General features: G+C 45.2%; 1 protein-coding gene across 1 annotated transcript in view; it reads right to left on the reverse strand.

The window, feature by feature from the left end:
• Window positions 1-15,977, reverse strand: part of ENTREP1 (endosomal transmembrane epsin interactor 1) — a 101,908-nt gene that overhangs the window by 77,271 nt on the left and 8,660 nt on the right. The window contains exon 2 of the mRNA XM_075559076.1: window positions 5,048-5,104. Coding sequence (XP_075415191.1) covers window positions 5,048-5,104 — 57 coding nt within the window. The remainder of the gene's footprint in view (window positions 1-5,047; window positions 5,105-15,977) is intronic.

Below are 15,977 nucleotides of genomic sequence, written 5' to 3' on the forward strand. Positions count from 1 at the left end.
TAAAAAAATAAACAAAATCCAAATCCATTAACATGGAGTCAAATTCTAACTCATAGAAGCCCTGCACCCTATAGGGCAGAGAGGAACTGCCTCTTGTGGCTCCGAAAGCTTTAATTCCTTCCGTCTTTACAGGCCCAGATCGTCACGTCTCCCTCCAGGTGGTGGGTTCGGGATCGCAGTCAGTGTTTCATCGCTATGCCACCAGGGCTCCTGAGGTTGAACAGGGCTCTCAAAAGAGGTACCTTTGCTTTCTAATCGGATTAAACCATGTAATTCTATGGTGTGTGAATTATGTCAATAAAACTGTTTCTAAACTTAATAAAAAATACTTTTTAAAAAGATACACATTCACTGCCATTGAGTCAATTCCAACTCATAGTGACCCTACAGGACAGGGTAGGACCACCCCCTGTGGGTTTACAAGACTGTAACTCTTTTCTTTAATCATTTTGGGGGGGCTCGTACAACTCATCACAATCCATACATCCATCCACTGTGACAAGCACATTTGTACATTTGTTGCCATCATCGCTCTCAAAATATTTGCTTTCTACTTGAGCCCTTGGTATCAGGTCCTCATTTTTCCCCTCCCTCCATGCTCCCCCCTTTCTCACAAACCCTTGATAATTTATAAATTATTCTTATTTTGTCATGTCTTACACTGTCCGACGTCTCCCTTCACCCACTTTTCTGTTGTCCATTCTCAAGGAAGGATGTTATATGTAGATCCTTGTGATTCGGTCCCCCCTTCTACCCTACCCTCCCTCTACCCTTCTGGTATTGCCACTCTCACCACTGGTCCTGAGGGCTTCATCTGTCCTGGATTTCCTGTGTTTCCAGTTCCAATCTGTACCAGTGTACATGCTCTGCTCTAGCCAGATTTGTAAAGTAGAATTGGGATCATGATAGTGGGGGTGGAGGAAGCATTAAAGAACTACAGGAAAGTTATGTTTCATCGTTGCTCCCTGCACTCTGACTGGCTTGTCTCCTCCCCACGACCCTTCTGTAAGGGGGTGTCCAGTTGCCTACAGATGAGCCTTGAGTCCCCACTCCTCATTCCCCTTCATTCAAAATGATATGATTTTTTTTTTTGTTCTTTGATGCCTGATGACCTGATCCCATCGACACCTCGTGATCACACAGGCTGGTGTGCTTCTTCCATGTGGGCTTTGTTGCTTCTCAGCTGTTTATCTTCAAACTTTTAAGACCCCATACGCTATATCTTTTCATAGCCAGGAACCATCAGCTTTCTTCACCACATTTGTTTATGCACCCACTTTGTCTTCAGCGATAGTGTTGGGAAGGTGAGCATCATGGAATGCCAGTTTAATAGAACAAAGTGTTCTTGCATTGAGGGAGTACTTGAGTGGAGGCCCAATGTCCATCTGCTACCTTAATACTAAACCTATAAATATATGCACATAGATCTATTTCCAACATCATCATATATAAATATATTTACATATGTACATGCCTGTATTTAGACCTCTGTAATGCTTCCTCCCCACCTCTCACTATCATGACCCCAATTCTACCTTACAAATCTGGCTAGACCAGAACATGTGCACTGGTACAGATAAGAGCTGGAAACACAGGGAATTCAGGACAGATAAACACCTCAGGACCTAATGGGAGTAGCCATACCAGAAGGGTAAGGGAAGGGGAGAGGGGGAATGAGGGAGAAATGATCACAATGATCAACATATGACCCCCTCCTGGGGGGACAGTCAACAGAAAAGTGAGTGAAGGGAACAGTGGTTAGTATAAACGTGAAAAAAATGTGTAAGTTGTAAAGGGAGGAGAAAAATGAGGAGCTAATACCAAGGGCTCAAAAAGAAAATGTTTTGAAAAAGATGATGGGCACATATGTACAGATGTGCTTGACACAATGGATATATGTATGGATTGTGATTAGAGCTGTAAGCAACCTCCGTAAAAATTTTTAAGAAAGAAAATAAATATAGGAAACAATTTACAATCTCAAAAAAGCTCAAATATTCAACACTACAATAACAATAATGCATGTGATGCAGAAATAAAACAGAAGGCTAATTAGTCATCTTTTTTTAATAGATCATTTTATTGGGGCTCATACAACTCATCACAATCCATTAGTTAGCCATCTTAAGTAATCGACAGTTAAACTTGTCACACATAATATGAACGTTGATATTAAAACAAACAGATCCAAAATAACCACAATACACAAAATAGACTGTATACAAAGATTACAACCTGCTGGGGAAGTTCCTACGTTAATCAGCAAAGATAAGAAATAAATGTGAAGGACTGTAATCATGTTAAATTTTAATTAAGGTCATTTTCATAATAAATTTGCTTAGGTTCATATAAAAAGCATAGAAAAGGTAACTCTTCTAAGAGGGGACAATATTAAAGAAAGAAAGGCTTTTAAACGTGAGGGTTCCTAATATTTATCTAGAAACACGCGCACACACCATTCCTGCTGAGTCCAACACAACTGAGAATGATCTATAGGACCGAGTGGAAGTGCCCACTGCAAATCTTCACTGAAGCAGATTTCCCACATCTTTCCCCAGCAGAGCACTTGGGGTGGGGTGGGGCTTTAGAACCAATGACCTTTAAGTTAGCAGTCTCACCCCAGCTGGGCTCCTTCTATCTAGAATGCCCGTCCACCATCTCTTTCTTTACCATTTGAAAGTTCATCAATACACCTAGTAGCAATTTTCTTAGGTTTATTCCATTTGAATCCTTGAGGCTGGTCTTACTGAGGATTGTAATATTGACCCTGCGGGAAAAGTCAGTAGGCAGGTGACTCCTATAACCCAAATAGGTATAAACATTGAGCAGCATCCAAAGCCTGTGGAAAAGCCTATAGACCCAGAGAGTTGTTGCCCAACAAACCTCAGCCACTCGTAAGGCATGCCTTCAGACTTGCCCAGAGCCACCCTCTTCCCTGCTCCCCCCGCCCGCCCCCCCCCCTTCTTCAGTGCACAAGTGAACTCCGCTGGCTGCCTGCTTTTTCCCTCTCACAACGCGTCTCCTTCAACAGAGGGCAGGCTTCCCACTTATCTATCTATCACTCTCTATTAAGAATAATAATAAAAAACTCACTGCCGTTAATTCTGACTCCTGGTGATGGTGTAGGACAGAGTCGAGCTGCCCCTTTGGGCTTCCAAAGCTGGAAATCTTTTCAGGTGGGAGCAGTCTCATATTTGCTCCTCCTGAGCAGCATCTGGTCATTCTGAATGGCTGCCTTTGTAGGCAGCAGCCCAATGCATAACCCGCTCTGTCGCCAGGGCTCCTTCTGATACCATTAGATGGTGCCATAGCAATTTTAATATTTAAATCTGATTGGATGCTTACTGAAGCACTCATATCAGAAATAAAATCCATCAGTGCAACCACTGATGAACTTGCGAACCGTGGCCTCCATTGTCTGGTGGAACAGCACGACCAGTGTTTCCGGACCTTCAACACAGGCTTGGGATGCACGTGGCTGGTCCTGGGGTGCGCTTCTGCTTCTCCTTTGCCTCAGGATCCACGCATGAGTTGGTATTGCCCCGGAAACAGGACTGTTCTGGATGAACTCTTAAGTTACATACAAAATGCCTTTTGCAAATCATTGACCCCAATTCCAGATGAATCGAGATTCTTTTAAAGTGCTACATAGAAAAAAAAAACCGTAAGCGTGCTTTAATACCCCCACATTTATGGTTCATGGAGTTTCCTTGACCCTCTGTTTTAGCCTCAAGAGCTAGCGATTCTGTTGCTAATTGTATCCCTTTACTTGTGCTCCCTGAGTCCGCATGCAGAGCCAAAAAACAAAACCATCACCAAGGATGAAGTCATTACCAAGACAATAAACTATTTGTGTGAGGAACAGATGATAGAGTGAATTCAGGCAACAAAAGTCCGACATTGGCCAACCAAAGCATTATAACAATAAAAAAATCCTAAAGAATACTTTTATAAAAGAAAAAATGCATGATTTGTAATATTTAAAAATAAATAAATATAATCTCTGAGCTTTGCTTCCAAAGAATATGGAAGATACTTTTTGTTAGGAAGAAAAATAAATATGGCCGGAGAAATACAATGGAGGGGTGAGTGAACAGGTACACGAGTAGAGGAGTAAGATTGGCTACAAATTGACAATGACTGGGTCACAGCCACAGGGCATCCGTTACACTGCTCCCTCCATTCTGACATATACTTAAATTCTTGCATCGTATGCAGTTGAGTCCTTGGTTTCGTTTTAAATGACGTCTTCAGAACAGGCCAAGCCCTGGAACTAAAACCATGGGTATGCCACAGGCTGCAGACGAAGCTCAGGTGAGCCACCCAACCAGCAATGTCACCGGCTCCCTTGGGATTATCAGAACAAGAAACATCTGACCTTGGACAGTGTCCTTCGGTAGCATTTGTTTGGTTTTTTTTTTTTTTTTTCACGAGTGAGGCAGCTGAAGTACTTCAACACTTTCTTTATGCAGTGAGGCAAGTTAGTTTATTGTGCCAACCTGGCCGATAAACACGTGGGGTTAATTGAAGGACAGAGAGATAAATGGCTCAGTGAGCCTCGCCTTTCTAGTTCTCGGGTCTCTTGCTTTGTGATGGTCAGACCAGGTGCAGCTGTCTTTGCCAGTTCCCTGCTTCAGCTGGCAAGGCTCAACTCCTGCAAGACATTCCTGAGGAAAAGCCACATGGACCTACCCCGATGCAGCCCTGGGTGCTGGAGCACCCATGTGGAGACCCCTGCCAGCACTCAGATGCTTACATATTCACTGACTCAACTTTCCTCCTGAAGTCGGCATCATTGCGTCTGTTTTGTGAGATGGAGGAGGACTTTGTGGATTGGTGTTGGACATATGGGCTAATATTGGACTTGTGGGCTTGGGCAGCACTGGGTTGGGATATTTTCTTGCTGTGCACTTACCCTTTACATAAAACTCTCTCATACATATGAGTTTCTGTGGGTTTGTTTCTCTAAAGTACCCAGACTGACACACATAGACTTCAGACCTAGCCCACTTTCCCCACATCAACAATTCATAAGCTCTGTACGTACCAGGAGAATCATGGGTCTTTTCCAAGTGGTTAATCCTATGATCCCAGAGAGTATCACCTGCAAGAATAAACAGGATCATAAATCCAGGTAGGAACCCATCCCAACAAACCCCCAGATTCTAAAGTTTATTATTTGAAAGCACTCAAATTTCAAGACATTTTAAAACAAATATTTAATATCCCCGCTGAGCATGTGAACCCTGGTGGACCACTCAGTGAGGAAATATGAACACTCGCTTCCCGGCTCTCCACCCACACACACATGTTCTGTCCCATCTACTATGTGTGCATTTTTCCTACAGGCAGTTAAAAACATGGACAAGAATTCGTCTCTCCATGTCAGGTTCTCTGTCTTCAGTAGCACACAGTCTGCATCCTGCTCCCCTTATTAGCTGGGGTCCCTCTGAAATGTAACCCTGCCCACTTCTAGAGCTGGGCTTTTCTGTGCCTCACCCTACCCCCACCCCTTCCACGGCACCCCTCCCCTTCCTCAGAACAGACGGGTTCTACATCCCTGGCTTTGAGTTCCTCTGCCGCAATGCCTTCCTCTTCCAGCTCCGCTCCTGGCTGCCAGGGAACTCCTACTCATCCTTCAAGGCCCCAACGAAAAAGTCACCGCAACGGAGACATGTTCACTGACCATGCTTCCGCCCTACCTTCCCCTCAAATCTGACTCTATTCTCCTGCAATGATTTGTGGGGTGCACCTCTGTGAATTCCTCCTGTCTCGTCCCTCCTTGAATCTCTAGGTCCCAGTCCAGTGCTTGACACATGGGTGGCAACTACGAAAGGTCCCTGCGCATTTACTTCCCCACGAGGCAGGGAACACAGTGAGAAGGTCTGGTCTGTGGGAAACCGCACTCCCATAAGCACCAGGGGGAGAATCCCTGGGGGCGGGGAGAAGGCAGGTTTTGCCAAAACATAAGCTGAAAAGCCGGTCCGTCCTCTGGGTAGGACAGTTCCCCACGCAGTGGGGGAAGGGTCACTGAAGCAACCGTGCATCGGGGACCGCTCGCTGCTGTTTGAGTACTCTTTAACTTTGTGGGATACAGAGCAGCTGCCCGCTGCAGCTGGGAAGGTTTTGCTGTCCCCTTCAAACGCACCCGTTCGCAATTAGCGTTCACTGACGACGACAGATCAGTAGGGATGTTACAGCGATACCTCACATTCAGAGCACGCACGCCACCTGCTTACAATAGCCCCTGTTCCAGAGCGCTGCATGAGTCGTTGCGTGGCATGAAACCACAGAAGACAGCGTGACCCAAAAGGACAGGACCCCAAACGACACGTAGGCAGGGAACTCTCAACATCTCTGGCCCCATCTCTGTTGAAAAAGAGCCCCCCTGGCTGCCCAGCGAGCATCAAGTCCTGGCATCCATCTAAAATTCGGTAAGGCGTTTTCTCCGTCTCAACTATTTCCTTCTGAGACGCTGAGGACACGTGACGCTAGTCTGTAGGCTTGAGTTCCTAGCTCCCAGCTCAGCTACTGAAAAGCAATGTGACCTTAACACGCTGCCTTTGAGTCGATGGCCACTCAGAGAGACCCTGTGGGACCGGTAGCATTGTCCCTGTGAATTTCCAGGACTATCTTCCAACAGGAATAGAAAGCCCCTTCTTTCTCCTTTGAAGTAGCTAGGGATTTGGAACTGCTGACCTGTGGATCGCGGCCCAATGTGGGGCCACTACACCACCAGGGCTCCTGATGTGGCCTTAGCCCTGTCATTCCCTCCTCTGGTTATCACTCTTATCTTCCAGGCACAAAGTTTACCCCTCTGCATCTGTAGCAAGCCCTGGAAACTCTGAGATCCGGGAAACCTGCTCCGTGCTATGGACTGTGTGTGGCAGACGAGTGTGTGTGTGTACGTGTACTCGCATGCGTGTGCATCCTTTGGTAGTATGTTACTTGTGCTTGTGTGTGGAATCTGTGTGCGCACTCACGTGTGTTCATGTACGTGTGTGCAGCCACATGCACTTGCACGCATATGGATGTAGCTGTGATGTGTGTGCATGTGCTGTGTAAATGCAGAGGGGGTGCCGGCTGCCCACTAGACTCTGTTGAAGAAGGGCAAGCTGTTTTTATGAAAAATATCATTGATAATCTGACCATCCAGGAGAAGGCAGACTGCACACCTGAGTAAAATCTACGGACGGTTTGAATTCTCACTGACTGTTTGATTTTTAAACCATTGGTCTCCAGCCTGTGGTTCCAGCTTGGGGAATATATTTTTCCCATGGAAACAGTATTATTGAGGTGAATTAACCAGCTCTGCCCACAAAAGGCTATAACAATCATGATAACTACCGGTACTTCTCTCCTCCCCACCAGCCACACCATCTCCCCCTCCTCCAGGTAAACAATTTAGTCAGTTTACAAATGTGCATATTTTTCTCTAGCATCTTGCTATGCACACATATGCACGCACACATACATGCACACCTGATATGCACACACGCAGAGGTTCTGGTGGTATCTGGCTCTTAAGGGCTGGGCTGCTAGCCAAAAGGCCATTATTTGGAACAAACCCGCCTCTCAGCCAGAGAAAGCCCAGTGAACCTGTTTCCATTGATCATACAGGACAAAGTAGAACTGCCCCATCTGCTTTCCCAAGCTGAAATCTTTAGTGAAGCAGACTGTCAACATCTGTCTCCTGGGATGGCTGGTCGGTCTGAACTGCCAACCTCCTGGTTAGTAGTCCAGCAATGAACTAGGATGACACCTCCCACTAAAGAAAAGGCCTGACCTTACAGCCTAGGAAACCCTATGGGGCAATTCTCCCTGACCTATTGATCTCTACGAATCAACGCAGAAGAACAACATACACACATGCTCTCAAAAACTCACTGTCTAGAGTCAGTCCTGACTCGCAGCAACACAGTAGAACTGACCCTGGGGCTGTCCAAGACTGCAGCTCTTTACAGAACTAGAAAGTCTCGTCTTTCTCCCAGGTTGGGGCCAGTGGCTTTGAACGGCTGACCCTGCTGTTAGCAGCCCAACCTGCAACCATGATGGTGCCAGGACTCCTGTTAAGCATCTGAAGTGGGGTGGAAATGTTACAAAACATTTGGATCAGAAGAGATAGCCTTTTTCTACCTCCTGCTTGTCTCTTGGTACTTCCCGGACATCCCCTCCCTCCACCCCCCCACCCCCATCTGCTGGAGTAGCTCTTGATATTCCATTGTAGGATTCAACCCTGATTTCCATCCTCAAACGTATGTACTCTTTTCTATCGTTTGCCTTTACAAACAATGCAGCAGTAGATATCTATGTAACATAATTACTGCAAGTGCTTTCAACCTTGATGGATAAAATCTCAGCAGGGAAAGATATTTATAGTTGTTGTTGTTGTTGTTTTAAATGGATCATCAAACCAATGATGAGATAGCCCCTGAGACTAAAACTGACAGTCCGATTCAAACAAAAGACAACAAGTGCTGGAGGGGGTGAGGAGAGATGGGAACCCTCAAACTCTGCTGGTGGGTCGGTCAATATGTTCAACTGTTGACACGGTGCCACCTCGAACAACTGGGAATCCCACTCTCAGCCTCAGTGCCATCTTGTTAGAGGAGAGCCAAGTGCAGGAGGACGAGAATGTGCAGAGTAAAAAGCAAGAGAAGAAACAGGAGGCTAAGATCCAAGTCACCTACCCTGTGCCCCCAAGGAAGCCCCAGCAGGAGGAATGCGGAGTGTCTGAGGCTGGGCCACTGGTATAAGTCATTGACGACATCCTAGCATCTAGAACTTCTAGGGACCTAGAACTTCCATCTCCATTCAATCACCCCACGCTCCTGAGAGGTCCACCTTGCTCCTATCTAGCCAGTCCGACCTTGACCCTTTGACCTAGACGTATGACTACTTCTGTTCTAAGTTTGGCTCAATGTTACATACACAATAACTCATCTCTTCTGATGTCTTAACTGAAGAACAATCATTTTTAAACCTCCAGCATTCTCTCTGCTGGGTCTGTACACAAGGAGTAAGGGAAACAGCATGAACAGACACATGCGCACCCAGGTTCATTGCAGTGCTGGTCACAGTAGCAAGAAATTGAAAACATTCCCAAAGCCCATCAGCAGAACAGATCAAGAAACTCATTTGACACGTACACACCAGGGAATACTACGCATGTCAGGAAACCACGGAGCAACTCACGCTTGGAGGGACCCGGAAGGGAATCCATCACAAAAGGTGGCCAGATACTGCAGGAGACCCCAACTAGCAGGATAAACATCGAGAAGAAGGAACCAAGGGAACAGACTTTGAAGGCTACCTACAGGGAGGAGGGTACGCAGAGAAGATAAAGCACCAGGCTAGAGGGCTGGCAGGGCTTGAGTGGGGATGGAGGGTCACAGAGGGAGAAGAGACATCAGAGGAGGGGGATGGGTCAGCACAGGGGATGGAGGTGAGTGGTTTCAACTGCTAAATGCCCGATTCATGGTCTGAAACATAACTCTCCCTACTCAATTTACAGTTGCTTTTAAAAATTGGTCATGACAGAACTATGGTTTCAAATGAAGGGTCTCTGGAATTAAAAGAACAATAACAACAAAACACTAAGGAATCTATTTCTTTCTTTGAGGCGATGGTATTTTGTTTGTATATATTCGTTACGAAGTAGAAATCAAAAATAACTGTCAATGAGTCCACTCATAAAAACTAAAAATAAAAAAAAACCCTCATGCTATCAAGTTGATACCAACTCATAATGACCCTATAGGACCAGGTAGAACTGTTCCTGTGAATTTCCAAGATGCGAGTAGAAAGGCCCAACTTTCTCCCGAGGAGCAGCAGGTGGTTTTGAACGGTGGACCTTGAGGATCGCAGCCCAACGCATAACCTCTATGCCACCAGAGCTCCTGAGTCCATTCATAGCAATCCTACACAGGGTTTCCACAGCTATAAATCTTTACAGAAATAGAGAGCCCCGTCTTTTTCCTGTGTAGTTGGTGCTTTGGGACCTTCCAGTGTTCACCTACGAAGTTAGCCGGGGAAGGAAGGAGGCCCAGGTGGTTAGAAGCCTCTAGCGGAGTGTAGAAGCAGAAGTGGGCATGGATTTTTGAAGAACTGGAGCCTTGGGCATAGCAGCCGAAGAAGCCCCTTCACTCGGAAGGGGAGGAGGACTCCCAAGTGGGGGATGGGTGGGCAATGAGAAAAGAAGGAAGCAGAGTATCCAAGCCCTTCAGCTCACTGAAGAATCCCTGCATGGTGCCCAGGCTTCATGCATTTTACAGCTCATCCTAACCAAAATGTTCGAGGTTAGGCTCGTCCAGGGGTACCTTCAAAGCAAGGCCAAGTAATCTGGAGCCAAACACTCAGACCTTTGAAAGCCCTGGGGAATATCATTCTACTCTGACGCACATGAGGGCACCGTGAGTTGAAACAGACCCCTTGGCACACAGTGCTCTCCCAGGGCAGCCCTCTCCCGGGTGGCAGCGCTAGCTGGAGCCCTCTCACAAGGAAGTCCCTGAGCGACGGTCTTCAGCACACCCATTACACCTGGATGTGTGGTGTGTTTTTCCACTCGTGGTAATTTCATCAGGCCTTGCAGCTGTGAGTATACACTCACATGCCACTAAATCTTGTGAAACTCAATTTTGGTCATGTAGGTTATAACTCTAGGTTTCGCCTCATCCAGAAGAAAGAAGGGTGATGGAAATTGAAAGCACATGGAAACAATTAGCCCAGTGGACTAATGGACCACACGAATGAATATCAGTCACCACAACCAGAAGAACTAGATGGTGCCCCGCTACTACTACAATTGCTCTGAAAAGGATTATGTTAAATACTCTAAAACAATCATATCATTGTGAATGAGGGGGAGTGCAGATGGGGGACCCAAGACCCATCTGTAGGTAACTGGACAACCCCTTACAGAAGGGCCACGGGGAGGAGACGAGCCAGTCAGGGTGCAGTGTAGCAACAATGAAACATACAACTTTCCTCTAGATCTTTAATGCTTCCTTCCTCCCGCCCCCACTATCGTGATCCCAATTCTACCTTACAAATCTGGCTAGACCAGAGCATGTACACTGGTACAGATAGGAACTGGAAACACAGGGCATCCAGGACAGATGATCCCTTCAGGACCAGTGGTGAGAGTCGTGATACAGGGAGGGTGGAGTGAAAAGGGGGAACCGATTACAAGGATCTACATATAACCTCCTCCCTGGGTGATGGACAATAGAAAAGTGGGTAAAGGGAGACATCAGACAGTATAAGATATGACAAAATAATAATAATTTATAAATTATCAAGGGTACATGAAGGAGGGGGAAGTGGGGAGGGAGTGGGGAACAATGAGGAGCTGATACCAAGGGCTCAGGTAGAAAGCAAATGTTTTGAAAATGATGATGGCAACAAATGTACAAATGTGCTTGACACAATGGATGTATGGATGGATTATGATGAGAGCTATATGAGCCCCCAATAAAATGATTTAAAGAAAACAAACACACTCTCAAATAGAGTGGGAGAAGCTGTAGAAGAGAGAACTCACATTTATAAAAGAGACCAGCTTTCTGGTCATAAAGAGACTAGTGGGCGCCCCAGTACAATGACCATCAGTCACCCTGTGGGTCGGGGACTGAACTCAAGCCCGTGAGGCAATTTTCAGCCAAGCAAGACAGATCAGTAAGAGAAACAGCAGCAACCGTGTGGTAAGCACACCTTAGAATAACAACCATTAAAAGGGTAACATTGACCCAAGAACAAAGTTCAGAAGACGAAGGAGGCAGGAGGAATGGAAACTGAAATCCTATGGAGGAAGGAAGTGGGCGACAAGATGGCCCATGGAGGGGATCGCAATGGATGAATTGAAACCAAATGCGTATGGATTGTCGAATGCCCAACGATGAACTCTGTAAACCTTCACCCATCTCACAGGAAAACAATTTTGAAAAATAGAATCAGTGCATGGATGAATGGAGAGCAGAAACAGATCTAGTTGCTCAGAGATGATCACGTGAGCCCAGACATATTTCTAGTACCTTTTTTTTAAGTAACCACAGTAGCAAAGAGCAACTCCATCAGCATTCTTTCCACCCAGCCCAAGACACAACTTGCCCTCCCTGAGCTGAGAGGCAATGACCTATTTTCTATTTATTATCTCTGTATTATTGTAATGAGATGTGCTTGCAATTTTGATTTTCACTCACTTGGTGATGCATGCCTTGTAACTTCCAGGAAGAACAAAATCCTTTGTTTTTCTGATATTACAAAAAAATAAAATAAAAAGGACTGAGATACACCATGCAGGAAGAATCATTGTTACCGACATAAATGCTTAATGGGCCTTAATTGGCCAATTAAAAAAAACACATTATGATCAAAACATCATTCTAATGCCCCATATTCTTTGGTGACTCAGTGGCTAAGTGCTTTCCTACTAATTGAAAGGTCAGCGGTTCAAACCCACTCGCTGCTCCAGGGGAGGAGCTTCCAGAAAGAGCATGGTTGTTGTGAAGGGGTCCTGAGACTGACTCATAGGGACCCTGCCCCCCACAGAGCTAACCACTGTCCTCGCCTCAAAATCACAGTCCCGTTTGAGGCCGTAATTACTGAAGTCACTGGGTCCATCTGTGCCCTTGACGTCTTCCTCTTTCTCATTGACCCTATGTTATCACACATGATGCCCTTCTCCAGGGACAGGTCCCTCCGGAGAACATGGCCAAATTCTTTCTCCCAAGGTGCATTCTGGCTGTCGTTCTTCCAAGACAGAAGCGCTCGATTTTCTGGCAGTCCTGGGAACTTGGATTGATTGAGATGCATCCATTCTTCTCCCGTCTCCCTTCTTCGCTCCTTGTTCCGCTCTCCCGTGCATCTGCGGTGAGTGAAAACGCTGTGCCTGGAGTCAAGTGCACCACAGTACTCAGCAGGAAACCGTTTGTTTGTGCCTCCTTCTCTAACCACTCAGACCAGTGTTCCGGTCTAATGGGAAAGGAATCTAGAGGGGTTTTAAGGCTGCGATCGTTCTAGTTTTCAATTTGTTCTTGCTTTATTTCGAGGCTCTACCAAGTAGAGCGATGACTACAGCATAGGGAATTTGTGTTTGCACTGGCTGAAGGGAGCGCCATACAGTCTCCCACAGTGGTTATATAATCCTGCGATCTCACCAGCAGTGCATGGGCGGTCCAATCTCGCCACACCCTCGCCAGCACTTACTAGTTTCTGTCTTTTGCTTAATTTGGCTGAGAGTGTGTGAGGTAGTAGCTCATTGTTAGTTCATTTGTATTTCTCATATGGCAAATGAACATGAGCATTCAAAGTGACACCTTTGCTCTGAAACACTGTAAAGAGATCGGGTGCGGTCCATTTACCCAGCATAGTATGCAGTTTGATTTCTGACTGTTGCTTCCATGGACATTGATTGTGAATCCAAGCAAAATTAAACCCTCGGCGATTTCCACCTTTTCTCTATTTCTCATGATGTTGTCGATCACTCCGGGTGTGAGGATTTTTGTTTGATTTCTATTATGCTACAAGCCATACTGAAGCAGGTTCTTCGAGTCCTCTTAGATTTTAAGGAACAAACTTGTGTTATATATTGACTGAAGATTGTTAATAAGCCTTCATCCAATACTAATGTGAAGTTGTTCTGCATCGAGTCCAGTTTCCTAAGTATGCTGAAAGAATACAACCTTGACACATACTGATGCTGATTTTAAACCAGGTCATATCTCTTTGTTGCCTTCAAACAACTGCCTTTTGTACAAGTTCCACACGGGTACGATGAAACATTCTGGAATTCTCATGTTATCCATAATGTTATCCACAATTTCTTATGATCCATGCAGTCAGTGCCTCTGCACAGCTGATGAATATCTTCGTGGTGGTCTCTGCTTTCAGCAAAGATCCATCTGACATCACCAGCGATGTTCCTTGCTCCACACCTTCTTCGGAAGCTGACTCAGATCCCTAACAATTTCCCCTAGATGCACTGATGCAAGCATTTTACAACTACCTTCAGCAAAACTTGACTTGTATGCGATATCAATGATCTTGTTTGATAAGGTCCACATTCTGTGGGCTAACTTTTATTGGAATGGGCACAATGATGGATCTCTTCCAGTCAATTGCCCCAATAGCTGTCTGCCAACTTTGCTGGCATAGACAAGCATTTCCACCCTCGCATCCATTTGTTGAAACATCCCAGTGGCGTTTGCCACTGCCCTTAGTACCACTTGGGAAGTTCTCCCTTCTGTATCATTGACCAACTGCTCCCACTTGAAATGGTTAAATTGAACAATTGACCAATTATTTTTGTATTCCTTCCATCTCACCTTGATGCTACACTGTCCAATATCTCGACCATGGAGTCCTCCGGTCTTGAAACTTGGGACTTGAAATATTTCTTCAGTTCGTTATGCTTGAGAAATCTCCAGGGTGCTCTCCCTCTTCGATAGTCAGGGCCACACCTTTACCCATCACATTATAACCCTTTGTCTTCTCGAGCTTCCTCTTGCAATCTTCTGTTCGCCTCTTTTAAGCCAACACTTCTTCCATTCACTTTAGCTGCGCTACATTCCAGAGAACATTTCAGGCTCTTCTGACATCTACTTTGATCGTGTGTCTTCTTCTTCCCTGTCTCTTTTACTACCTTCGTTTTCTTCGTGTATGATGTCCAGACGTCATCTGGTCCTTGATTGTCAGTGCCCCAAGTGTCAAATCTATTCTTGAGATTGTCTCTAAATTCAAGCAGGGTACACTCAAGGTCATACTGTGGTCTTCTTGGACTTGATTTCACTTTCTTCAGCTTCAACTTGACTTTCATCTGAGCAATTGATGGTTAGTTCTACAGTCGCTCCCTAACTTTGTTCTGATTCATTATATGGAGTCGCACCCTTCCTACAGATGTCACCGATGTGATCCCTGCTTTCTCTCCAGTGAGGTGCGTGTGTTTAGTCATGATACGTGCTTGCAATGAACAAGTAATCCGTTTTATGAAAACATATTGCACACTCGCCAATGTCTTTTCTCTTCCCAATGCCATATTTCCCAACTACTGATTCCTCTTTATTTCCAACTTTCCATCAAAATCATCAGTAATTACCAATGCATCCTGATTACAAGTTTCAGACTGAAGAAGTTGTTTGATTATTTGTTGTTCATTTTCCATTGCTTTCTTCATCTTTGGCATCGTAAATTTAAATCATTGTATTAGGGAGACTTCCTTCTGGGCACATGGATATTTTCCCATTATTGACAACATGCTACATCAGGAGAGACTTTGAAATGTTCTTTAGGGATCATGAATGTGACACTACCATACAGATAGGTGCTCACATACAGGAATATCTCAGAGAAATTAAAGGTTCACTTCCAGACCACCACAATAAAGCAGCTATCACAATAAAATGAGCCGCACAAAATTTTTGGCTTCTCAACACATAAAAGTTATAAGTAAACTATACTATAGCCTATAAAGGATCCCTGGTGGCATAGTGGTTACTCAATGGGCTGTTAACTGCAAGGTCAGCAGTTCAAAACCACCAGTCAACTCCTTGGGAGCAAAACTAGGTTTTTTATTCCTATGAGGAGTTACAGTCTCAGGAATTCACAGAGGCAATTCTACCCTGTCCTCCTGGGTCACTGAGTCCGAAGTGACGTGCTGGCAGTGAGTTTGGAGTTCAGGGAATAGGCCTGCTCTCATGCAGAGTGCAATGGGAACGGATTGTTACAGGTGCAGTTAATATCTAACACTATAACATTGGATCTCCCTTTTGACCCGTTTTAAATTTGTTCTGGTTTTTAATACTTCCTGCTTTCTTTCAAGTGAGGGTTTTCTCTGTTTTGCTTGGTTATTGTTGTTGTGTATATGAAATCCAGGATATATATAGCCATCAACTGAATGGTCTCTTGAGGGCTGGCAGAGGAGGTTGGGAGAAATGGGAGCTAATAACAATGATCGCAAGAAGGAAGAAAATGTTATAGAA

This window comes from Tenrec ecaudatus, chromosome 10 (assembly GCF_050624435.1).
Source record: "Tenrec ecaudatus isolate mTenEca1 chromosome 10, mTenEca1.hap1, whole genome shotgun sequence".
NCBI lineage: Eukaryota > Metazoa > Chordata > Mammalia > Afrosoricida > Tenrecidae > Tenrec > Tenrec ecaudatus.